This window comes from Sinocyclocheilus grahami, unplaced genomic scaffold, assembly GCF_001515645.1.
Source record: "Sinocyclocheilus grahami isolate Dianchi unplaced genomic scaffold, SAMN03320097.WGS_v1.1 scaffold844.1, whole genome shotgun sequence".
In the NCBI taxonomy this organism is placed as follows: domain Eukaryota; kingdom Metazoa; phylum Chordata; class Actinopteri; order Cypriniformes; family Cyprinidae; genus Sinocyclocheilus; species Sinocyclocheilus grahami.
In genome coordinates, this window is record NW_015506023.1 from 292,023 (window position 1) to 318,888 (window position 26,866).

General features: G+C 37.2%; 2 protein-coding genes across 2 annotated transcripts in view; one reads left to right on the top strand and one right to left on the bottom strand.

Moving 5' to 3' along the window:
- The window catches only part of LOC107562849 (retinoid isomerohydrolase-like), a 7,854-nt gene extending 4,114 nt beyond the window's left edge, over positions 1–3,740 (top strand). The window contains exons 4-10 of the mRNA XM_016247591.1: positions 779–919; positions 995–1,135; positions 1,573–1,720; positions 1,794–1,875; positions 2,955–2,979; positions 3,083–3,194; positions 3,528–3,740. Coding sequence (XP_016103077.1) covers positions 779–919; positions 995–1,135; positions 1,573–1,720; positions 1,794–1,875; positions 2,955–2,979; positions 3,083–3,194; positions 3,528–3,673 — 795 coding nt within the window. The 3' untranslated portion in view covers positions 3,674–3,740. The remainder of the gene's footprint in view (positions 1–778; positions 920–994; positions 1,136–1,572; positions 1,721–1,793; positions 1,876–2,954; positions 2,980–3,082; positions 3,195–3,527) is intronic.
- A 6,643-nt stretch (positions 3,741–10,383) lies between these two features.
- LOC107562864 (uncharacterized) lies at positions 10,384–25,183 on the bottom strand. Its single transcript, XM_016247608.1, has 9 exons — positions 24,969–25,183; positions 24,528–24,579; positions 21,374–21,535; positions 17,932–18,117; positions 15,784–16,038; positions 15,618–15,704; positions 14,694–14,796; positions 14,570–14,614; positions 10,384–12,868 (listed from the first exon to the last, which is right to left on the bottom strand). The coding sequence occupies exons 1-9, from the start codon at positions 25,028–25,030 to the stop codon at positions 10,548–10,550; spliced, it is 3,273 nt and encodes a 1,090-aa protein (XP_016103094.1). The 5' UTR covers positions 25,031–25,183; the 3' UTR covers positions 10,384–10,547.
- Between the last annotated feature and the right edge of the window lie 1,683 nt (positions 25,184–26,866).

The following is a 26,866-nucleotide window of genomic DNA, read 5'->3' on the forward strand; positions in this document are numbered from 1 at the left end:
CTGGAGGAATGATGCTGAAAATACAGCTGCGCATCACAGAAATACATTACAGTTTAATGTATATTAAAATAGAAAAACGTTATTTTGCATCATAATAATATTTCACAATATTAATTTTTTTTCCTGTATTTTTGATCAAATAAATGCAGGCTTGATGAGCAGAAGAAACTCCTGTAAAAAACTTTAAAAATCGTTCTGATCCCAAACTTTTGACTGGTTGTGTGTGTGAATGTGTGAGTGTGTGTGTGTGTGTGTGTGTGTGTAAAAGGAGAGAGAAAGAAATATTTTCCCAATTTGAATACATGTAAAATTCAAAGTATAGTAACTAATTTTTTACTAATTATTTTGTTACCATTGCTGTCACCACCGCCGTATTGAGAATATAGCTTATACAAAAACAAAAAAAACAATAAATCAAAAAAACATTATAATATATATATATTTTATATGTAATAACTGTTTAAATAAAATGTAGATGCAGTGCTTTTGCCAAATAAACGTTGCGTAGCTCATATAAGTATTCTCATTATCACAAAATATACCTGCGGTTACACACTAGTGTGTGTTGCTCTGATATGCACAATATTTAATTTGGCTTCATTTGGGATTTTTTTCCATTGGTGGAGAAACTTTTTTGGAAAAATAGCATCTAAAACATAAGTTACTCAGTATTTCCTTCTTGTTGACGGAAGGTCTGTGTTTTATTGTAGAATAGGCAATATTTGGAGCCCGTTTGTACTGAAAGAGTTGATAAATCATGTGTCTAATATGTCTTTCCCTTCCTAGTTTTGGCATGACAGAAAACTACTTTGTCTTCGTTGAGACGCCTGTTAAAATCAACCTGCTGAAGTTCCTGAGCGCCTGGAGTATCCGAGGATCCAACTATATGGACTGCTTTGAATCTGACGAGGAGAAAGGCGTACGTTCCTGTTTCTTTATCACTTGATAATACATGACTTACAGAACCTAAGATATGCTGTGTTCATTTAAACAGACGTGGATACACATTGCGAGGAAGCATCCAGGAGAGTACATTGACTATAAATTCAGAACCGCTGCGATGGGTCTTTTCCATCACATCAACTGCTACGAGGACTCGGGCTTCATTGTTGTTGACCTGTGTGCCTGGAAAGGGTAAATCAAACACAATGGTTTACTTACATTAAAGCAACTCTATTCTATTTTATTTTAATTAAAAAAATTTTGTGAGTGTTACTTTGGAGTCCCCTACAGTTAAGTGAGTGTTACTTTGGAGCCCCCTACAGTTAAGTGAGTGTTACTTTGGAGCCCCCTACAGTTAAGTGAGTGTTACTTTGGAGCCCCCTACAGTTAAGTGAGTGTTACTTTGGAGCCCCCTACAGTTAAGTGAGTGTTACTTTGGAGCCCCCTACAGTTAAGTGAGTGTTACTTTGGAGCCCCCTACAGTTAAGTGAGTGTTACTTTGGAGCCCCCTACAGTTAAGTGAGTGTTACTTTGGAGCCCCCTACAGTTAAGTGAGTGTTACTTTGGAGCCCCCTACAGTTAAGTGAGTGTTTCCAGCATTTAAGAAATATTACTTCATCACTTCAAAAGGTTGACATGTGTGACTATGTGAACATAAATGGAGTAACGGCTCATCCGCACATCGAGAAAGACGGCACGGTCTACAACATCGGAAACTGCATGGGGAAGGGAGCCTCGCTGGCCTACAATATCGTCCGAATCCCACCTAAACAGAAAGGTAAGTGTTCTAAACGAATGCTGGTTAAATGATAACTAATGCTCACTATACTCGTTTGGTTAAAATCTTTCAGACAAATCGGACCCCATTGAGAAATCCAAGGTGGTTGTGCAATTCCCAAGCGCGGAGAGGTTCAAGCCGTCCTATGTGCACAGGTAAGATTAAGGATTATTAGAGTCGTTTTTACAAGAAAACACTATCTGCTGTCTCTTTCTGCTTCAGCGTTTCATGTTTAATTCAATGCATCACTTGCGGTTTCTTTGCCATTATTGGTGAAATTTACAAGCAATGCCTACACTCATTTTATTTTATTTTTTCAGTGTAATAGTGATTCAAAACAATGAAAGTAATGATCGATTCACTGATTGCAAATATGAATTAAAAAAAAAATTTGAATTTTAGAATGTTTGGAATTACATCAAAAGAATCGATTTTGATGTAATTCCAATTTATTAGAGTGAATACTAACAGTTTATTTTATTTATTTATTTTTATTGAAAGTAGATATAACAGAAGACTGTAGAAAAACAAAAGAATTACGCCAGAGACAAACATATGAAGAAACATACAATGTGTTACACAGCAATACTCCCAAGCCTTCTAATACATGCGAGAAGAAAACGTTTGTATGAACAAATAATAACAATAATAACAGTATTAGTAGTGGTAATAATAATATATTATGCAGATCCAGTATGTACACATTGCTATTACTGATGATAATAAAAAGAAAAATATATGTAAAGAAAAAGGAGAGAGAAAGAAATATTTTCCCAATTTGAATACATGTAAAATTCAAAGTATAGTAACTAAGTTTTTACTAATTATTTTGTTACCATTGCTGTCACCACCGCCGTATTGAGAATATAGCTTATACAATAAATTTAAAAAAAAATTATATGTAATAACAGTTTGAATAAAATGTAGTTGCAGTACTTTTGCCAAAGAAACTTTATTGTGTAGCTCATATAAGTAAGTATGGGATAATGGTCATTATCACAAAATATACCTGCGGTTACACACTAGTGTGTGTTGCTCTGATATGCACAACATTTAATTTGGCTTCATTTGGGATTTTTTCCATTGGTGGAGAAAGAATGTTGGAAAAGTTACTCAGTATTTCCTTCTTGTTGACGGAAGGTCTGTGTTTTATTGTAGAATAGGCAATATTTGGAGCCCGTTTGTACTGAAAGAGTTGATAAATCATATGTCTAATATGTCTTTCCCTTCCTAGTTTTGGCATGACAGAAAACTACTTTGTCTTTTTTTCCCATACTATGAAAGTCAATGGGTGACCAGCAACTGAAGGTGAACTATCCCTTTAAAGAATGCGTTTTTTAGGCTGTTTTTGATGATTTGTAGATTTGCAAGCTGAATGTGAAGACTAAGGAGACCTGGGTCTGGCAGGAGCCGGACTCGTACCCTTCAGAACCGCTGTTTGTGCAGCACCCTGATGGAGTGGATGAGGATGACGGTGGGTGACACTAGCCATAAATTAGCCAAATATTTGGTGTCTAGCTTGTATTTTGAGTTACACTTTATTTTGATGTTCCCCAACACACATTCAACTGCCTATGAGTAACTCTGCAACTACATATCAACTAGCAGTATTTAGAGTATTAGTAGACTAGCTACTTAATATCTGTCCTCAACACACATTCAACTGAACATGTCAACTTTGCAATGTCAACTAACCCTAACCTAACAGTCTACTGATACTCTAATGAAAGTTTGTTGACATGCAGCTGCAAAGGTGCTTATAGTAGATTGTCTAATGTAACCTCTGTAATGCTTCACTGCTTAACAGGTGTCTTAATGACAATTGTGGTGTCGCCTGGAGCCCAGAGACCTACATGTTGCCTGATCTTGAATGCTAAGGACCTGTCTGAGATTGCAAGAGCGGAAGTTGACATCATGTCTCCAGTCACCTTCCATGGAATGTATAAGCCATAGAGTGGCTGCTCCTACATGTACACACCATGACACTGTAAACTAATAATAATAAAACTATGGTATTGCACAGTTCCGATGTTCTTCATGCATTTGCAAAAAACAATTTAAATTCGGTCACACTTAATTTTACGGTCCAGTTCTCGCTACTAACAAACTATTGACTATGACATTTGCCTCAATAAACTAAACTAATTTGCTGTTTATTAATAGTAAGGTAGCTGTTAAGTTCAGGTATTGTAGGATTAAGGGATCTAAAATATGGTCATGCAGAATAAGGCATTAATATGTGCTTTATAAGCACCAGTATGCTAGTAATATGCATGCAAATAAGCTACTAGTTAATAGTGAGAATTGGTCCTTAAACTAAAGTTTTACCCACTTATGTTGGTGCTGCATAAGTGGGTTAGAGTATGATCTTAATTCATTTAGAAAAAAAACCCCCAAACAAATCTACTTTATTTAAACTCATTAAATGTCTTGATTAATGCATATGCAGTCTTTCCTGGGTTGATATCCAGCAAAAAAAAATCTCTCTTCAAAATGTCATTGAAGTAAACAGAAATGTTTCAAGCATTCAAGAGTGCATTTCTGTGCAACTTGCTGCTTCACCACCAAGGTATTAGTAGTTGTTAAGTTTAGGTATTGGGTAGGATTAGGGATGTAGAATATGGTCATGCAGAATATGTGCTTTATAAGTACTAATAAATAGCTGATATGTTAATAATAGGCATGCTAATAAGCAACTAGTTAATATTGAGAATTTGTCCATAAAGTGTTACCTTAAATTATTGTGCCACCATTATAGACTTGAAGGAATAGTTCACTCCAAAATGAAAATTTTATGTTAATTTACTCATCCTCAGGCCATCCAAGATGTAGGTGACTTTTTTTCTTCAGTAGAACAGTAAAGAAGATTTTTAGCTGAAACCGTGCTCCTAAACGGCAAGTTCATTCTTTAGAAGAGCTATTTTTTTATCTAGATATTTATAGTCAGCTAGCAACAGTCTGATAACATCTGTTACTGTAATGTTTTCTAGTGTTTGGCAAATCAGTTGTTCCTACTTGAGCACGCTATAACTAGTAGTTAAATCAGAGATTGTTTGGCTAGCTTGCTATAGAGTTTATCACCCTGTCAAAATGATATGCTTCACATATAGGCTAACAGCTTACACCATAAAATAAATCAAGTTCAAGTTTGGTTTCTAAAGCATATTTAAAAACGGCCACAGGCCGAGCAAAATGCTGTACAATAAAAGAATGAGTACACAATGAATGAGCAACAAACAAATTAAAAACATCAAAGAACCAGACAAAACTACATATTAAATGTTCTGAGACAGGATTTGAACTCCTATAGAGTGGAAGCCATTCTAATGTGATTTGGTAGGTTATTATAAAGAGTGGGAGCAGGGGAACTTGCAATAATCCAGCCGAGATGTAAGGAGTTGAGAGGCTCAAGGTCAAGTTGATCACTTGCCCTGGAGTCTAAAGGGCCGAAGACAATAACTTCCGTTTTATCTGTGTTCAAAAAGAGAACATTTTTGGAAAGCCATGATTTGACATCATCAAGACATGCTGATAGGGTAATAAGGGCACACTTATTTTTCCTAGTCACAGGCAAGTACAATTGCATATCATCGGTGTAACAGTGAAAGGAAATACCATGTTTCCTAAAAATAGACCCCAGAGGAAGTAGATCAAGAGAGAAAAGGACAGGTACTAAAACAGAACCCTGAGGCACACCGCAGGTTTAATTGCCTAAAGATGAGATAAAGCTTCCTATTTTGATAGAGCATCTTCTTTAGCTTCCACTCTCTGCACAAACATTTGGATATGCGCCTAATAGCGCACATTTTTAGGATAAACGTTTAAACTAACATTGTGATATGCTTGAAGTGTTTTATATCTATAGATTTTATTTTTGGCAAGTCGTGATGATTTGAGAAACATAACCACTTTGTCATTAAAAACAAAACTGAACTATTTTAATGGCTGCAACAGCAGTTGTGTAATGGGGAAGCGAGAGAGAGAAAAAAGACACTGGCTCCAGTCGGACTTGGGCCAAGAATTCTGATAAGCTGTCGGACAAGGGCCGGGCTAGGGGCTAGGGCCTAGATTTGAGGCCCGTGCAGGGCTATAGTGCACATAGTACAGCAGCACAATAACGTTATGTCAGGGTAATGTCTTTAAACTCCAATCAAGGAAATATCATACCTTATTATGTTGTCTTCTTCTTAAAGAATGTCAGAAGTTGCGCTTTAAACATTTTGCGCGAAAAATTCTGAAAACGTGTGAGCTCGTTAATACTGAGCACTGATTGGCCAATCGCCATTATTTAGTTTATGAATTATTATACGTAGAGAATATTTATATTTAATTTGCACGATAAGTTTTAGGCCTACATAATACACAGAATTATTCATCTAAAGAGGATGGTAAGAGGGGATGGTGGTTTTACAGAGAGGATGCTTTTTGTCATTTTTTCAACAACGGGGATGCCATGTATGCAGGTGGCTTCGATGCATCTCAGGAGATGCAGGCCACTTCTCAAATCTCAAAATGCTTTTATATTATTTACAAACTCACAAACTTAATGCACACTTTAATGTCATTTATACTACTGTAGTGCATATTGTGCAGTTTTACTGTAGCTGTTTTGATAAAATGTTGTTTCTGTATGACTAAATTTAAGGGCAAACTTTTCAGATTAGAGTAAGATCATTTAGCCATGGTAAAGTCTCTGTTTATCACACTGTAATTGGCAAAATTATGGCTTGGACTTCATTTGACAGAACAGTTCTCTGACCTCTGCCTTATGCATAACATTTGATGAAACTGCATGTTTGATGAACTGTGCGGAGGTTAGTAATACTGTAAGCATTTTTAAGTCATAAGTGATTTTTAATATCAAGCATGCAGTGATGTTTCTTCATGTGTTTTGAGGAAAATCATCTTAAGGTGCAGTTGCTTGAGAACAACATACAAATATCTCTGTAAAAGTTTCACGTAACGTAACTAAAATATTAGATCTAAGGTAAAATCTAAGCCAAATAATAAATAAATAATTGGAAGTCTTGTCTTGTTCCACATCTGTCCATTTACTAAAAATTATTTTGTTGATAAATATTACTTATCTGTAAACACATATAAGATACATGTACTGCATTGTAATAATATTTCTTCCAAATGCATTTAGTTAAAATAATCTCAGCATTCATGTTGAATGGACATAACTCCAAAATCCAGCAGAGGAATTTTAAAATGTTACATATTTATTATGCTACATATAAGCAGTTAGCATTTGGTTATAATTGGCATTTGAAAATAAATAAATAAAATAATGGAAACACTACATAACTAAACAACAATTAGAAATGCAACTACAAAAGTGAGTCACATGAAGTTTAGACACTTTGACATTTACAATCGTTTACACTTAGACACTTATTTTTTCCCCATATAACAATGGAAAAGTCATGTGAAAATGCAACCGTGATTTAATGAGAGCGATTAAAGCACAATGGGTGTGAAAACTAACAACTGTGTTGCGGCTTTTCAAAATCCCAGGGGTAAAAGCTTGAGGTGTTTGGATCAGCGCCGAATAACATCTCAGCAACGCTCTGTTGAACAGAATCAGATGAACTTGAGGATACCATTTTACTGAGCTCAGAACAGAAATAGTCCATTTCAGTCAGGTCGGTGTTTTTCAGTACTTTTCCAGCACCATGTGTAGCCTCTTCAACTTGTTGGCTTACGTCAGACACAAATGATCCAACATCCATTGTATTAAAATCAAAAATGTTGTTTTTCATTGGGTCAAGCACTTCAGTGTTGGGAAAGCTCATTTCAGAGGTTCCCCACACCGAACCACAGTGAAATACTTGAGAAGAATCACTAGCATTTGACACTATAGAGCTGGATTCTCGCGAAGCATCAGATCCTTCTCGGATTGGTTCGATGATTTTTTCTTCATTACTGTAAGCATAGCTCTCTTCATTAGATGGGCAAGAACCAAAGGGGTAACAATCACTGAGATGATCACTTAGCACGTCACAGGACACGGATATCGGCTTCTCCTCCAGATTATTTAAATCTGTGTAAAGTGTCCATAAAGTGTTACCTTAAATTATTGTGCCACCATTATAGACTTGAAGGAATAGTTCACTCCAAAATGAAAATTTTATGTTAATTTACTCATCCTCAGGCCATCCAAGATGTAGGTGACTTTTTTTCTTCAGTAGAACAGTAAAGAAGATTTTTAGCTGAAACCGTGCTCCTAAACGGCAAGTTCATTCTTTAGAAGAGCTATTTTTTTATCTAGATATTTATAGTCAGCTAGCAACAGTCTGATAACATCTGTTACTGTAATGTTTTCTAGTGTTTGGCAAATCAGTTGTTCCTACTTGAGCACGCTATAACTAGTAGTTAAATCAGAGATTGTTTGGCTAGCTTGCTATAGAGTTTATCACCCTGTCAAAATGATATGCTTCACATATAGGCTAACAGCTTACACCATAAAATAAATCAAGTTCAAGTTTGGTTTCTAAAGCATATTTAAAAACGGCCACAGGCCGAGCAAAATGCTGTACAATAAAAGAATGAGTACACAATGAATGAACAACAAACAAATTAAAAACATCAAAGAACCAGACAAAACTACATATTAAAAGTTTTGAGACAGGATTTGAACTCCTATAGAGTGGAAGCCATTCTAATGTGATTTGGTAGGTTATTATAAAGAGTTGGAGCAGGGGAACTTGCAATAATCCAGCCGAGATGTAAGGAGTTGAGAGGCTCAAGGTCAAGTTGATCACTTGCCCTGGAGTCTAAAGGGCTGAAGACAATAACTTCCGTTGGTTACACTTTATTTCGATAGTCCACTTTAGACATCCATGATTTGACATCATCAAGACATGCTGATAGGGTAATAAGGGCACACTTATTTTTCCTAGTCACAGGCAAGTACAATTGCATATCATCGGTGTAACAGTGAAAGGAAATACCATGTTTCCTAAAAATAGACCCCAGAGGAAGTAGATCAAGAGAGAAAAGGACAGGTACTAAAACAGAACCCTGAGGCACACCGCAGGTTTAATTGCCTAAAGATGAGATAAAGCTTCCTATTTTGATAGAGCATCTTCTTTAGCTTCCACTCTCTGCACAAACATTTGGATATGCGCCTAATAGCGCACATTTTTAGGATAAACGTTTAAACTAACATTGTGATATGCTTGAAGTGTTTTATATCTATAGATTTTATTTTTGGCAAGTCGTGATGATTTGAGAAACATAACCACTTTGTCATTAAAAACAAAACTGAACTATTTTAATGGCTGCAACAGCAGTTGTGTAATGGGGAAGCGAGAGAGAGAAAAAAGACACTGGCTCCAGTCGGACTTGGGCCAAGAATTCTGATAAGCTGTCGGACAAGGGTCGGGCTAGGGGCTAGGGCCTAGATTTGAGGCCCGTGCAGGGCTATAGTGCACATAGTACAGCAGCACAATAACGTTATGTCAGGGTAATGTCTTTAAACTCCAATCAAGGAAATATCATACCTTATTATGTTGTCTTCTTCTTAAAGAATGTCAGAAGTTGCGCTTTAAACATTTTGCGCGAAAAATTCTGAAAACGTGTGAGCTCGTTAATACTGAGCACTGATTGGCCAATCGCCATTATTTAGTTTATGAATTATTATACGTAGAGAATATTTATATTTAATTTGCACGAAAAGTTTTAGGCCTACATAATACACAGAATTATTAATCTAAAGAGGATGGTAAGAGGGGATGGTGGTTTTACAGAGAGGATGCTTTTTGTCATTTTTTCAACAACGGGGATGCCATGTATGCAGGTGGCTTCGATGCATCTCAGGAGATGCAGGCCACTTCTCAAATCTCAAAATGCTTTTATATTATTTACAAACTCACAAACTTAATGCACACTTTAATGTCATTTATACTACTGTAGTGCATATTGTGCAGTTTTACTGTAGCTGTTTTGATAAAATGTTGTTTCTGTATGACTAAATTTAAGGGCAAACTTTTCAGATTAGAGTAAGATCATTTAGCCATGGTAAAGTCTCTGTTTATCACACTGTAATTGGCAAAATTATGGCTTGGACTTCATTTGACAGAACAGTTCTCTGACCTCTGCCTTATGCATAACATTTGATGAAACTGCATGTTTGATGAACTGTGCGGAGGTTAGTAATACTGTAAGCATTTTTAAGTCATAAGTGATTTTTAATATCAAGCATGCAGTGATGTTTCTTCATGTGTTTTGAGGAAAATCATCTTAAGGTGCAGTTGCTTGAGAACAACATACAAATATCTCTGTAAAAGTTTCACGTAACGTAACTAAAATATTAGATCTAAGGTAAAATCTAAGCCAAATAATAAATAAATAATTGGAAGTCTTGTCTTGTTCCACATCTGTCCATTTACTAAAAATTATTTTGTTGATAAATATTACTTATCTGTAAACACATATAAGATACATGTACTGCATTGTAATAATATTTCTTCCAAATGCATTTAGTTAAAATAATCTCAGCATTCATGTTGAATGGACATAACTCCAAAATCCAGCAGAGGAATTTTAAAATGTTACATATTTATTATGCTACATATAAGCAGTTAGCATTTGGTTATAATTGGCATTTGAAAATAAATAAATAAAATAATGGAAACACTACATAACTAAACAACAATTAGAAATGCAACTACAAAAGTGAGTCACATGAAGTTTAGACACTTTGACATTTACAATCGTTTACACTTAGACACTTATTTTTTCCCCATATAACAATGGAAAAGTCATGTGAAAATGCAACCGTGATTTAATGAGAGCGATTAAAGCACAATGGGTGTGAAAACTAACAACTGTGTTGCGGCTTTTCAAAATCCCAGGGGTAAAAGCTTGAGGTGTTTGGATCAGCGCCGAATAACATCTCAGCAACGCTCTGTTGAACAGAATCAGATGAACTTGAGGATACCATTTTACTGAGCTCAGAACAGAAATAGTCCATTTCAGTCAGGTCGGTGTTTTTCAGTACTTTTCCAGCACCATGTGTAGCCTCTTCAACTTGTTGGCTTACGTCAGACACAAATGATCCAACATCCATTGTATTAAAATCAAAAATGTTGTTTTTCATTGGGTCAAGCACTTCAGTGTTGGGAAAGCTCATTTCAGAGGTTCCCCACACCGAACCACAGTGAAATACTTGAGAAGAATCACTAGCATTTGACACTATAGAGCTGGATTCTCGCGAAGCATCAGATCCTTCTCGGATTGGTTCGATGATTTTTTCTTCATTACTGTAAGCATAGCTCTCTTCATTAGATGGGCAAGAACCAAAGGGGTAACAATCACTGAGATGATCACTTAGCACGTCACAGGACACGGATATCGGCTTCTCCTCCAGATTATTTAAATCTGTGTAAAGTGGTTGAGGACTTATGAGTTGACACGTTGTAATCATATAACCAGACTCACAGTTTTCCGTTTCCGAGTCAAATATCCCTGTATCGACGGATTCGGGGCTAAATGGATCAGGGACGTGGATTTCAGAGTTGCTCTGCTTTCTGGCTTCCAAACCTGGGCCTTGAAGATCAATGCTACATTTGGTTTTGTCAGCAGGTTCTGGACTAAAAGGAGTAGGAGTACCAACTTCATGATAACCAGAATCTAGTCTTGGAGCTTCATGACAGAACGAGTTAACAGTGTTCATTTCTTCTAAGTCAGATACGCCTTCGACCGGCTCAGCAGGTATGGGACTAAATGGGTCAAAATACTGGAGTTCAAGTTTACTCATGAACAAGCCTTCAGAGGATGAAGGTTTGTGTTGTGAGCTACTGGATTCAGGGCTGAGTTGCTCATGGGCATAAAACCGGTCAGTAGCTGATGTTTCTGTGTTACTGAACAGACAAAAGAGGTCTTGAGATGTAGAATTAGATGGATTACTTTCTGTGTCCAGGATGGATGAATCAGGAACAGGTTCAACTACATCTGGATTTGCCGTCCATTGGTCATTCCACTCTGAATCAAGCACACTTTGGCAAGCATTTGAATCCTCAAATGTAAGACTTGGAATATCTAAAACCTCCTTTTCACAATCAGGCACTAATATCTCATCATGTTTAGGAGGGTCACTGCTTGTCACGATCTCCAGCTCCACTGTGTTCTGGTCATTGGTGATCTGGTTGTGTTGTTCTATGTCTTCAGGCTTTGGACTGGAACATTCAAATTCATCTTTATCATTGAATTCAGGGCTCAAAGAGGCGTCCTTCCAATGCATTTGGCCGTGGGACTCATCTTTGGGCTCAGGACAAGCCGGACTTTGATTATGTAGTTCAGGGCTACCAGGATCTAATCTCACAGTGAAGAAGAACATATCTCCATATTTGTAGTCGCATTCGTCTAAAGCAGAAGGTTGAGAAGGAAAAATGGAAGGAGAGCTAGAGGGATTACTATTTATATCATGCAGCTGTTCACACAGAGGCCCTAGACTGTTATCTGGAGATAAACTCTCAGTATTTCCGAGTTCTTCGGCATTCGCAGCATTTTGTTTAGAAGTGGTAATATGATGTTCAAAGGTCTTCTGGAAGTCGCCTGGGAGTGGATCAGGGTCACATGGACTTAGAGGAAACCCAGTATAAGACCCTGCAATGATGCTCTGTAGACCACACAGTGAGTTAGCTCTTTTAATTAAACCGGATCCAGTCTGAACGTCAACCCTCTCCTCCTCCTCTTCAGCGAATACATTGGAATCGGCATCAATGGAATTAAACACTGTAGAACTGTGACTAGAATCTGATTCATGGACCCACTCTTCATCGAACTGAGGACTCAAAGCTTCGTTTGATAGATCTGGTTTCACAGCATCACCATTTTGGCCTGGTGTGGCGTTTGTCCCACACTCAGAATCTACATCGCTGCCAGATTTGAGACTCCTGCTTTCAGTGGACATGGACACACCACTATCACGCTTTCCGGTGGACTGTGGCCTGTTGATGGGAGCGTTAAAGGTACCGTAGTCTTTAACGACGGATTGGAGAGGGTAGTGTACAGTTTCTGGAAGACTGTTCTCTGCAGGGATGAAGTCATCCTGACAATGCTTTTCTTCTGACATGTTAACCAAGAGAGCGTCAGAGGCAAAAGGGTCTGTGCCTTTAAACGGGTCCCTGGGTAATTGCTCTGAGAGAAAACAGCACCATATTAGTAACTGTCTTACAATGGATTGACTCCCTCTTGTCCTCTGTATCTAGTGCATTTCTGTGTTGGGAATGGCTAACTAAAGGTAGCAGCGCTACAAACTTACAGCATACACATTTGTGACCCTGGAGCACAAAAGCAGTCTTAAGTCGCTGGGGTATATTTGTAGCAATAGCCAAAAATACATTGTATGGGTCAAAATTATTGATTTTTGTTTTATGCCAAAAATCATTAGGACATTAAGTAAAGATCATGTTCCATGAAGATATTTTGTACATTTCCTACTGTAAATATATCAAAACTTAATGTTTGATTAGTAATATGCATTGCTAAGAACTTCATTTGGACAACTTTAAAGGCGATTTTCTCAATATTTAGATTTTTTTGCACCCTCAGATTCCAGATTTTCAATTTCAAATCTCAATTTCAAAAAATTGACCCTTATGACTGGTTTTGTGGTCCAGGTTCACATTTATCAGCAACTAAGTTCTTTCAAATCAGTGTAACTTTTCCAGTAACAAGCCATATTTTTCTAGAAGTAGCTGTCTAGTGTGATTTTTTTAATGTTGAATTGTATTACCATGCAGTTATACAGCCGAGCAAACTGAGGTAATGATCAAACATGCTCTCATGCAGATATCCCTGTGTAGACTTTGGGATAGTTGACCCAAAAATGAAAACTGGCTGTTTACTCACCCTCAGGCCATGCAAAAGATGTCGATTTCATTCTTCAGCAAAACAGTAAAGAAGATTTTTAGCCGAAACCGTGGTCCTTGGTGATTCATAAAATGCAAGTCAATGGCCTGATGTGCTTTTTTTTTTACTCTAAAAATGACTGTATCAAAAAGCAAATCAGGCAACACAAAATACTCGTGGCACTGGACAAAATATATTAAGGTCTTATGAAGCAAAACGATCAGTCTGTGCAAGAAACAGAACATTATTTACAACATTATTATCTGTAATCCAGAGGCTCAAACAAATGGTCCAGTTCGGGAATGAATCTGAAACACTTTGTGGCTCGAGCAGCACAGATCTACAAGTTATTCAATCAAAACTCACTTTCAGATGCCTGACAGTCACTCCAACTGGAAATGAGCCAAAATACCAGCATATAAACATTTCAATAAACAGTTTAGACTCCAATTGAAGAACGGATATGTGCATGCTTCATAAAACCTCAATATATCATCAAGCACCACAGGTATTAATTTTGTGCTGCCTGATATGCTTCTTTTTTTTTTTACACTCCAAATGCTTGTAGCCACTGACTTGTATTTTATGAATCACCAATGACCACAGTATCAGCTAAAAATCTTCTGTACTGTTCTACTGAAGAAAAAATCACCTATATCTTGGATGGCCTGAGGATAAATAAATATATTTTCATTTTTAGGTGAACTTTCCCTTTAATCTGGGGTCATTATAAACCACAGGTTAACATAATCCTGGGTTATTTTTGATTAACAATGCTCAAACTTTTCCCTTGGTTAGAAACTAATCTCGGGTGTTCAGGTTTCAAAATTCCACACGGTAAACCCCAGGTTTTTATTTGCATATTTGCGATATTGGACAAACACAGCATGCAGCCTAGTTCTAGTTTAATGTTCATTTAATGTTCAAGAATGTTTATACACCATTACAGGCTAAATAAGGTAAGGTTTTAAACAGAAAGTTACCAACCTGTCACATCAACCTTTGGAAAATGGTCATCTCCAAATACATCACCTGGAAATTAGTGAAAAAATAAGTTGTGAGTCACATGTAAATGTACAATCCAAACACAATAATGCCATTAGTCACTCACCATCAGTGAAGGGGTTTGGATGGAAGAAGTCAAACTGTCTGTTTGTCGCCTGACTGGATTGAATGATCTCAAAGTCTTCCTTCTCCATGTCAGAAGAGTCAGACTGTTTGAAGAAAGAAAAAATAAGCAATCGAGTGCACAGTGTTTGTTTCATTATGCAGCGTTGAGTTTCCTACAATGGGAACACATCAGTGCTCAGGAGGTCTGAAACCCAGTGTGTGAATGCAGACTGCAGTTTGATCAAATTAAAGGTGCAGTATGTAATATTGGCAGCTTGAGGCTAAAATTGGTACTGCAGTCCGAATGAACCATATTGGAGAGAGATGTTTCTCCTGCCCCTCCTCCTTAGACTCGGTGGGTTGCCAGATGCAACAAGGAAAGAGTGCAGCTGACAATGGAAGGCAATGAGCTGATTTATCCTCTTTTAATATGGCTCTGGTCATATAACTTTTTAGATGAATGCCGAGGCTTTTTAGGTCGGGTATAATCTGTAATCACTGACCCAGTTCATTTGCTGGCTTCCATGGTCTTTTGCTAACTGGCAACCCGGGGTGTTGAAATACTATTGGGGAAACTGGCAGTGGGCGGAGTCACATGGACCAAAACAAAAACAGACATTCCGACACAGAACACATTTCAAAGTAGAATAACTGGCTTTTTTTTTGTAGAAACAAGTATGTGAACTTAGCATGTTTCCTAAATAACTGCAAACATAATATGGTATTTTACAGTCAAGGATATATGGTATTGTATGCTTTAGTGCAGTCAAAAAAGTACATTCAGCAACAAGCAATGCACTTTTTAGGCAATCAGCAGAGCTGAATATGAATAAGCACTCTGAAAGAGTTAGCTGTAAGTAAAAATTACTGAACACATCCTACAACGATGCAAAACAACATGTAACACGGTGCAAGTGTGTCCGACCTGTGGAGTGGTTGATCTGAACATAACATCCTCCTCTTTGACCTCTGTCAGTGTGATCTCAGTGAAAGATGACGAGCCACTGCTCTTCTGTAATCAGTAACACATCGTGAGTTCAACAAACTAGTAACAAATTACATGCATTACATGTGAATGCTAATGGACATACCAAGTTCTCCATTGAACACTGCATTTTATCAAGCTCCTCTACAGTGTTCTCCTGCTCAACGTCATTCACGTCCTCTCCTTCCGCTTTGGACGTGATCTTCTCACTGAGGACATGATCACACTCACTTTCGACAACATCCACATGTGCTTCCAACTCCTGGCTCAAAACGACACAATGAGCTGCTTCTGTCATCTCAGCCACTGAACTTTCACCAGTTATAAGGCCAGCAACCAGCTCAGCCAGGTTCTTTTTAACCTGGTCAAAAAAGGAAATAAAAATTAACAAATAAAATAAAAACCATCACATTACATTTCCACGGCGTAAGCAAGTTTGCAGATTGCACATGGAGAATCATGAGCAATATCAATGAATCAACCACAAGTGGCCCAATAGAGGTTGCTTGACCATTCTTAGTTTTCCCATGATTACCTTGAAGTATTTGTATTGCAAATCCGCTAGTTTTGTACTTTATTTTACTTTTTTCACCATGGCGGTCTCTCGTGTCATGGAATACAAATTTTGGAACAAAAACTGACCTGGGTAAACATAGCATGCATTTTTTATTAGACATCTCTTATTTTTTAGGATGAGAACGCATGTAATTTTTTCAAATTCCCATAATTTTGAGTTGATTATCTCTGGTGGGGGACCAGATAGGAAACTGTGATTTTTACAGATGCAAGTCCCATATGGCAACAATTTGCTATGAAAATTTGAGTTTGAGCTTTCACTGTAACTGTATTTTGTTCCTGCGTAATAATCAAGGAACTTTGCTGCCGTACCATGGGTGCAGCAGGCGCAATGATTACCAACTATTACTATTTAGCCCCCAGCACGCTCCCTTTGCAATCAGGTGGTCACGTTGGCGGAAGTTAGCCTATTTTCAGGCGCTCCATAATATCATTGCGCCTGCTGCACACATGGTACGGCAGCAAAGCTCCTTGATTATTACGCCGGAATGAGAGTATAGTTCCTAGCCATATCGGCCTAGAAAATCACAACTTTTCATTTTCCGTTGGTCTCAGTACACGATGTAGCTACAGAAGAGTCAAGTTTTAAATAGGCAAAATCTCAAAACTCTTTGGTCATTTTTGAGCGAGATGCTAACGGTCTAATCAGATTCAATGATCTATGCTAAGCTAAGCTAAAAGTGCTACCGCCAGACCCGGAGATCGGCTGAACGGATTCGAAAACGGTAAAACTCTACTGTTTAACTCTAGGGGAGTCGGAAAATGAGCCTATTTTCAAAAATAGTGGAGTGTTCCTTTAAACAACATGTTTTTAATAACATCTTACAACAGCAAACTAGTTGTTGCTATCCAAATTGGCATGAAGAATCGTGACCTTTTTACTGATATTAAAAATAAACTACTGAAATGTTGGTATTGTGACGCTTTATGCGCATATTTTGTTTTTGTAAATTTTTTAAAATGGATTTCCGTGGATTCTAAAAACTATGCTTTCATTCTGCATCCACAGGGATTGTAGTATAGCTAGACTTTTTATAAAACTAAACGAAAAGCTAAAACTAAATTTAGACTGTATACCATTAAACTGTACACCAAACTAGAATTTCAATTCGTATATTCGTTAATTATGGAAAGTCGGTATATTTGGTATGCCATCTAAAACTGCTTATAACCTTTAAAAAAATAAATAATAATAATTGGTTTCAGCTATTTTAATTCGATAATAAAATAAAAATAAACATTTGACAATAGCCCTTAACTCAAACCCTATCCCTAAAATATAATAAGTCCCTTAAAATAATGGTGCACTGCAAATTCAAACCAATCAAAAGCATCGTCTTTAAATGGCAGGGGGCTTGGTGCACATAAAACAAAGCAGGCAAAGCAACCAACTAATATTAACATTATTTTACATATCCTAGGTTTTTACAGATGTAACCTCCTTGGTAATCGTTAACATTTTCTCAGTAACTGTAACGGATTACAGTTAACATTTCCTATGTAATTAAATTACGTAACACAGTTACATGCAACTAGTTACTCCCCCAAACTGATTAGAAGTCAATGGAATGTTTACAGTTTTTAATTTAAAGCTTTCACCTCCTCACAGGATCAGAAATATTACAAAACATTTTGGGTGAACCGGTAGAGAGACAGACAAGGGTGACCGAACTGTGACCTGTATAATCTCCTCGAATAAGTCCTGCAGCGGAGTGACGCGTAGATGCAGGCTTTCTGCGTGTGCTTTGGCGTAAGCCACTTCCCGCTGGAGCTGCAGGAGATCTTCAGCCGCGGCACACAGCTCCACATCATACTGCTGGACTGTCTGCTCCAGCTCCTGCTGCTCCTCCTGCAGCGACTGCAGCTGCACACAAACACACACACAGATGGCATCACCTAACTATTATACTATATGCTGTCTGCACCCTGGTGCACATAATGAGATAAATCATTTATACCCCAAATATGATGCAATTAGTGGCAGATTGTATATGCATCCCAATTTAAATACTAACATACAGTAAAAGGACATGCAATATGTTTATTATGTTAGATTTTTTTCTGCAATGTTTATTTTACTCTAAACTCACATTTATTTTATTCTCATCTCACATCGATCATCTGCATTTAAACGTTTTTTTTTTTTTGGAACATTTTCTATATATTACATTTCTATAATGAAAATAAACAACAAATGTAGATTTAAAATGGTCAAACAAACTCATCCAGCCATATTACCTTTGCAAGCACAGATTGTTTTAAGTTCAGTCAGTCTTTCTATTTTTTATTTACAGTATATATGGCATCAAACAACCAATATATGGTAATTCTTGTTTACAGTAACAAACTACTTAAAGATTACATATTAAAATATAAGATTAAAAATTGTTGCATGACCGCCCAGTAGGAGGCAATACGCACTAATAAACTAAATTAATCAGTTAAACCATTAAACAAAAGAAGAAGAAGGAAGTATGGTGCACATGGTGACTCTTGGTGTGCTTCTCAAACAGAAGGCTGCGTATCTCGGCTGCCGCATAATCAAATGTCGCTGAAGGCCGTTTCATTTCAGGTCCTTCATTCAGCTGAATTTTTAAGGATGCGTGGGATGTATCCTTCGCGACCTTCAGTCACCCACAATCCTTTGTACACATTCCAATTCACGAAAATAAACTGGCAAAAAAACGAGTCAGTACTGAGCTTGTCTGAATTTAGTTTGAAACGTAAGACAAAATAAAGTTTTCGGTTGTTGTGTAAATTACTCACGTAAACCAATAATGTAAGCCACTGGGAGACTGGAGAGGGCTGCGATTCATTGCACTGCATTAATAGAAAGCCAAATAATATAAAGTTCCAAAATTATGTTTTATTAGTATTTTTGTGTCTTGACAGTGAGGGCGGGAACATTTGTGACTTAGCACATGCATTTACTAGACCGTCTCATTCTAGCTTTTAATACCCAGGAGGACTCTAACCTATAAGTCTCGTAGTTTAGGACGCAGCTTCAGTAGGATGCAGCCTTCCGTTTGAGAAGCACTCTTGGATTCGGCGTTCTGTCGAGAATGTCTTTGTGAAGATCCACCAACATTCAAAGCAGTGAGAGCTTCTTTTAACTGTCTGCCAGCACTTATAAAAGCTGTGCCATCATCTGACCTTTTGTGAGCCACTTTAAGATACTTATTTGGATTTTGTTTTGTTTTTTCAGACAGTGTGTAGAGCGTGGACTGGTAGCAAATTGGGAATCAGAGCTGGGATTTGAACTCGATACTCTGTGCACAGCATTGATGCATGAGTCTGAATCCAGTAAGCTGTTTCCAAGTGCACTGCTCAGCTTGCCGTTTAAGTGAAAATCACTCTGCAGCATCTAACTTTACTTTGTAGAGTCTACTGACAAAACACTTGGATATGATATTTCTTGCAACTGAGGTAACATCTGTAACATCTGTGTTGTGACAAAGCTTAGAGGGCATCTGATGTCTACCACCAAATGTTCATGAATGCCTCGGAGTATAAGATGAATTGTTTAGTCTCAGCAGGCATTGCTGACTTATTAAGTCTTCCTTCTACTCTTAGCACACCATTGTCTAATACAAGATCCAATTTGTAGACAATACTATCCTTTTTGACTCCACAACTTCCATCTCTAAACACAACTATTACCTCTTGGAACTGATGATTTAAAGAAATGATGGCAATCTGGGCCTTAGACAGATCCTCTGCAATCCAATATGGTTCACTTTCAGAAAAAAAGGTACAAAAGTCGCAGTACTGGGGCAGTACCTTCTCAAAAGGTACACTTTTGTACATTTTAAGTACTAATATGTACATTTTAGTTACTAATATGTTCCTTTAAGGTACCAATATGGACTCTTTAGGTACAAAGGTGTGCCTTTTGAAAAGGTACCGCAGCAGTGACAAATTTTGTACCTTTCTTTTTTTTTGAGAGTGTTGGTTGTTCTTCCAGGGAAGCTTTAAACTCCTTTAGTTTTGCATCTACAGTAGATACAACATGTTGTTAGTCCGGTCAAAAGCCAGTAAGTCTCCTTTCTTCTACAACTCCATCAATAATGTCTTAAGCTTTAAGTACTAATCAACTGCAAATCTCATCTACGTCCTTTCTGAGAAGTAATTGATATGCCAACTAATGGCTTTCTGGGGAATACGGGGCATATGTGTCAGATCATTACAGAGCGCTGAACACGCTCATGCAGTGTCTGTTCCATTCATACTCAAAGCCGGAGAGCGCTCTGGCGCAGAAAGTCCAAAAAGGCCTCATAGAAGTAATAATAACTTATGACATGCCAGGAAATCCCTAATATGGACAAAAGCATCCAGCTATCGGTGTTTAAGTGTTAGTTCACCCAAAAATGAAAATTCAGTCATTAATTACTCACCCTCGTGTTGTTCCAAACCCCTAAGACCTTCGTATATCTTTGGAACACAATTTAAGATATTTTTTGATGAAATCTGAGGGCTCTCTGACCCTCCCATAGACAGCAAGGTAACTACCACGTTCAAGGTCCAGAAAAGTACCAAGATGATGGACAAAGTAGTCCGTGTGATGTCAGTGGTTCAACTGTAACGTTACCAAGCTACGAGAATACTTTTTATTCTTTATACGACTTTATTCCACATTTTCGTCTCTACTGCGTCACTCGTGGATGCGCGTTCACGACAGTACCATGACTCGAGCCGCATGTGGCGGCGCTGACCCAGATCCGGCGTGATGACAAACAGAAAAATGCATTAAATAAAGTGAATCTCCTGTGAACACACTGCTGTTTCTTGATGAACGCACAGTGCTTTAATGCTGCTTGTAAGCTATTAAGAGACCCAACACATTTAGAAAAGTGTATCAACTGTTCAATCAATTATCAATCTCTAATCGTATATCTTCAGCAAACTTGGAATCTCTGTGTAAGAGGAAACATAAAAGGCAGACTGAGCAGCTCTTTCAACTAATTTCTTGGCATTTAAGTCTACCTGCTGCAGTGCTCTTTTGTCTGGCCGTCCCACCAGCATGACTTTGCCAGAACGCAGCCTTTTATTTAATCAGACAAAGAGAGCTAGCAACCTGTAGCCGCCCGCATCTAATTCAAGGCTTTGAAGCATTTGCTTACCACTTCCCTCTCCTGTTTCTGGAGGTCATAGATCATCTGCAGTTCTTCCTTCAGCTGCGTCTTCCTCTCTTCCAGCATCTTCTCGGTCTGCTGTGTGTTACGGCGCAAAGCCTTGACCATCTGTAGAGTCTCCTGTTCCGTGTGTACCTCATCCTGCAGACCCTGAGGATATATTCACAAGCATATGTTCACCTGATGTCCTTGCAAACTTAAATCAAATATTCCTGAAACTTGGATGCACCCAGAGTCTTGTGCAAAACAAGCTGATATTTTTCCTCATCAGATCTGGCTAAAAGCAAACCAGTCTGAGTTGTTGTCCAACCCATTTGAATTTGACACGACTTTATCACAACTGGAGTGTTTTTATACAGAGATGCAATTCTCAAATTCCCAAATACACAAACATGCTGTGCTGCTTAATATTTTTGCGTGATATTTTCTGTGATATTTTTTCAGGATTCTTTGATAAATAAAAATAAATAGAAATAGAAATCCTTTGTAACAATATACACGACCGTTCAAAAGTTTGTGGTCAGTACACTCTTTTTTTTACAAAATATCGTAATAATAATATGCATTATTAGTACAAATTCAAAATGAGTTTAAACACATTCCAAGTTAAAACTCTTCGAAATGCTATGGTGCGTTCTTTATTGAAAAGCTCATTTTGGAGGAGTGGCATGCAGAGTATAAAAACATTTTAAGGTGCAGGGCTTCAGAAAAAATGGGCTTTTACTGCCAAAAATCAAACAAAAACAAACCACATTATTAGCGAGTGATGGGCGCATTTGATGCACTGCTTCATGAAGCTTCAAAACCATTGCAAATATAGTATGTTTCACATTTAAAAGAGTTATTATTATTTATGTACGGTTTGTGGTTCAGTATTTGTGCTGAACAGTAAAGCTTGTGGATGTCTATGAATGCAGTGTATGTTGCTTCACTCAATAAGCAATCGCTGAGCTAATGCCAGCGCAGACAGAAGTCATTTGTTACCTGTTATTTGCATTTGCATGCAAATGTATTCAGTGCTAGTTACAGTAACTCTCGCACAGCATAACGTAACATTAAACACATTTACTCAAGTGACAGGAAGATCAGATCATTCCACTCACTCTCTCTCTCTTGATCTTGTTCAGCAAAACGAACACATCTTTATTCAAGTCATTTCTTAAAGTTCAAATGTTATTCTTTCAATAGCCAAATTCACCACACCCAATCACAGTCGCAATCTCTGATCACTCGGTCATTAAAATGCTCACATCCTCGAGCCTTTTCTTCATTTGTTGCATGACAGACACACTGAACGAACTGGTAAGGATCACTCGGTCATTAAAATGCAGCCAAACACAAATTATTAGTTCACATCCTCGAGTCTTTTCTTCATTTGTTGCATGACAGACACACTGAACGAACTGGTAATGAATGACCCATCATTAGTTAACACACAGAAGCACGACGGGGCGTCACGATCCTGTCACTAATGACTAGATATAACCAGCAGGGACACCCGGGGACTCATGCTTTGTATGCAGAAGAAAATCATTTGTAATCATAGTTTGTGGGTCACAATGTTTGTTTACATTTAGCCCTATTAATTAAAACTGTCAAACTAAAAGTGCTGCAGACGTGACGTCAAAACCTGGAAGATTTATAATTCATACATGCATGATGGGTTTTTATAATGGGGTTTTCAATTTATGAGGAAGTCTGTAGTCAATTTAATATGACAATACTTGGACGTTTTGCTCTTCAACGTAAATTACACAGTCTTATTGTCTGATTTTCATTCACTTTTTTGCTTCAAATCAATGCTTGTAATGTTGTGATTCTCCTTGTATGGCTCATAATGCTTTAACAATGACTTTTTTTTAATCCCTATGGGAAAAATGAATGGAAAAAGTACTTAAAGAACACTGAAAAAGCGGGCAGACAGACATGTTATAGATTTATACAGCTGATTTATACGAGAATCGCTGAAATTACCTATTTATTTATTTGACTTAATTTAATGATTTTCAGTTTTGTTCTAGGGTAATTATATCAACAGCTCTTCAATAAATGTAAGAGTATGATATCTGGGGCAAAAAGCACTCGAACTCAGTAACTTCTTAGAATAGCATAGCCTCACAGCCTTGTTTTCATATGTGTGAAATCCAGTATGGTGTTGAGATAATGAATGTATTCCTGAGACATAATCATCATATTTATACTAAAACAGTTTTTGTCCAAATATTGCATTTAGTGTTAGTTCTGTAATGCCATATTAAATTAAGGGATCTCTGCTAGGTGATGTAAAAAGCTTTCAGAATCTTTATTTATTTATTTATTTTTTGTATTTTTAAAATTAATTTATATTTTAATGACAGTGGTGGCAATAAAACATTTAATTTAACGGCTGTATTTTTTTAACAAATGTTGAACTATTTATTACAAATATATATATATTTGACCTTTGCTGAAAAATTGATATTTTGAACAAATATTAACTGATATCTTACTCGAGACATATTATTTTAAGAAAACGATTTGAATCACTGCAGGTGGGGTTTTGAGACAAGAGCAAAATTAACTCTTACCTCATATATGATTTTTAAACAAATCATGCACTATGGGCATCTCCCGTTGTATATCTACTATCTTTATGCTATCACACATGTTGCAGATCTCCAACACTAACACGCACGCACACACACACACACACACACACACTCACACACACACACACACACACACATGAAATTAGATGTGACCAATGAAAGGCAAGCATGACATCATTCCAGCGAATCTGAGAAGAGATGGTGATGATGTGATCAGCACACACACACACATGCACGCACGCGCACACACACACACACACACACTCACTCACTCACTCACACACACACACACTCACTCACTCACTCACTCACACACATACATGCACGCACGCACACACACACACACACACACACACACACATCACGAAAAATAATATAAAAGTATAGAAGCATGATGATAAAGGACACATCACACCAAACGCGATGCAGTAAGGTTAAAGAAATTGCGACAAATGACCTATTCACTCCAAAAATGAAAGGAATATGGGTTGAACTGGGAAAAAATCAGTCTCTTTGCATATGAACAACAACAAGCGTAGAAAATAACACAGTACCTTGATTTCATTATCGTCTGAAGTGTTGACCTGAGCCTCAAGCTCCGTGTCCCTGGAACAGTATAACATGTAAAGAAAATATATCACGTAGGCTATACATCAATATAGGCTATGCATAATGCAGCAAACCGAAATGCCAATACTTCTGCAAGATTTCAGCACGATTCTCTCAATTACGCGCATGCAAACAGGAGATTACTGTGTGTACGGTGTAAGATGTGTACAGTCAAATTATGCAACCCATGTGTCAGATGATGTCAGGATGATGAATCACACTTCTACAGTGCATGCACATATTATGGCATTACTTCAGTGCATGAATAACCTCGACGTGAAAGGTTGTATGATTTTTGAAGGATGTCGGTTAAAATGCATTTCAAAGACTAAGACGGCATGCAGCTACTTAGATGCGTAAAGATAACGCCGCGCGCATCAGTGTACCGTGTCGCGGCTGCAGCGCGCGCTCGTGCCGGCCGCAGGCAGTCCAGAATAAAGCGTAGCATTTTCACGCGTGACACATCATCTGCAGCAGATATTCACACACATCACACAGCTTTTACAATTATGTTCCCACTCTCTATGAAATGCATGCGTTCGAATAAAGATGCGCGAATGAGACGTTCTCCTTGAGTCGCTCTCTGCTCTCCTTCGGCTGCGGCGCGAGTCACGTGATCACGGACACCTCACGACACGCGACCGAATCAGAACCGGCTCAACACACCGCCGGTGGACTGCCTCTGCAACATGCACAGTCAATAACATCATGCTGCATGCTTATTAGATGGAAAGATGCTAACTTTATTCCCAACTGCCCAAGAATGCATTCCTAGCATTTTAGGGGCCCTAAGCAGATTTTCAAAAGAGGGCCCCCCATATCTTACACTGACACCTTATTGTGAAGCAATGCTATTTTTGTATCATTCAGGTACTATTATAGTTTTTGTTAATAGGCTATTTTGAATTATTTGTCATTTTCATTTTATGTAAAGTTTTAGCAATTTTGTTGTTTGTTTTTGTTGTTTTTATTCGTTTTGTGTTTTTAAATAGATATGGTTATACGTTTTAGTTATTTTAGAACATGAAGATAAACTAAATGAAAATGGGAAATGTTGCCTTGTCAAAAATAAAACTAAATAAAAAAAGTATTTTATTTCAGTTAACATTTATTTTATTTTAAGCAGCGAAAATTTATATATATATATATATATATTAGTTAACTATAATAACCCTGGTGTAAAAAAATACCAATTAAAATCTACTCAGTATGTATCTTTCAATACACAAATATGAAGATATATTTATGTATTAAGCACTTTTAACATTTTTAACAATTGTTTAACTATTTAAAAGTTTAACCATTGCTTTCAGAAAAAAATATGAAAATGGGTTATGAAAAATAAAGGGAATAATTTAGTAGTATTAGTATTATTATCAATAATAATACAGAATGATCTGTTTTCTAGGATGGCATGTTTTATTCCTGATTAAAATGCACAAAAAAATAATGTTTTATAAGTGTAAACAAATGTTTGAATAAAGATATGGCATATTTAAATATTTGACGTTATTTGCTAAACCAAAGTGAATTAAAAAAAATCTGAATGGTTGTTTGAAAACATGTAAATACTGTTTGACTTCCTTTGACCTCCGTGACAAACAAGCAGAGTTTCAGAAAGGAGGTTAAGTGCAAACTCTGAGTATGTTAACCTTGAAATCAGTGAAACCCGAGAAAGCAGGGCAAGTCCAGCCCGTTTCTGAAAGAGAGGCAGTTTGCACAGTATAAAAATCATTAGCTATGTCTATGGAATGAACCCATAAAACATAGAAACCCAATGTGTGTGTGTGTGTGTGTGTGTGTGTGTGTGTGTGACATGTTGGTGTTATATCTTTCACTTAAAACAAAAACAGTCTGTCTCCATTTCACGCTGAAAAGCAACAAAATGTGATTATTTAAAGGGGCTGATTCTTTTCTATAGCCACCGTAATAGCAGAAAAAGTGCATGATATTTATAGCATCTGTTGATTGTAGAGAAAAGTACATTTACATGTGTTGGCACTTGTAACAGCAAGTCCAGGCCTCTTCACGTCTTCACTGTTTCACTCCAGATCCTCCAGCTTGCACAGTTAAAAAATAAAATAAAATAAAAGCAAAAATGTACTTTCACAATTTTACCACTAGATGGTATAATATTTGCAGTGTACGACGTGATAATAATAGTGTTCAGGTAAATATGACCCATATGACCAAACACACAGCTAAATCAGCAAATAAAAACAAACCCATAATAAACTTAAATCAAAACCCATTATCTTTGAAATACACGTACTATAGCGACCTG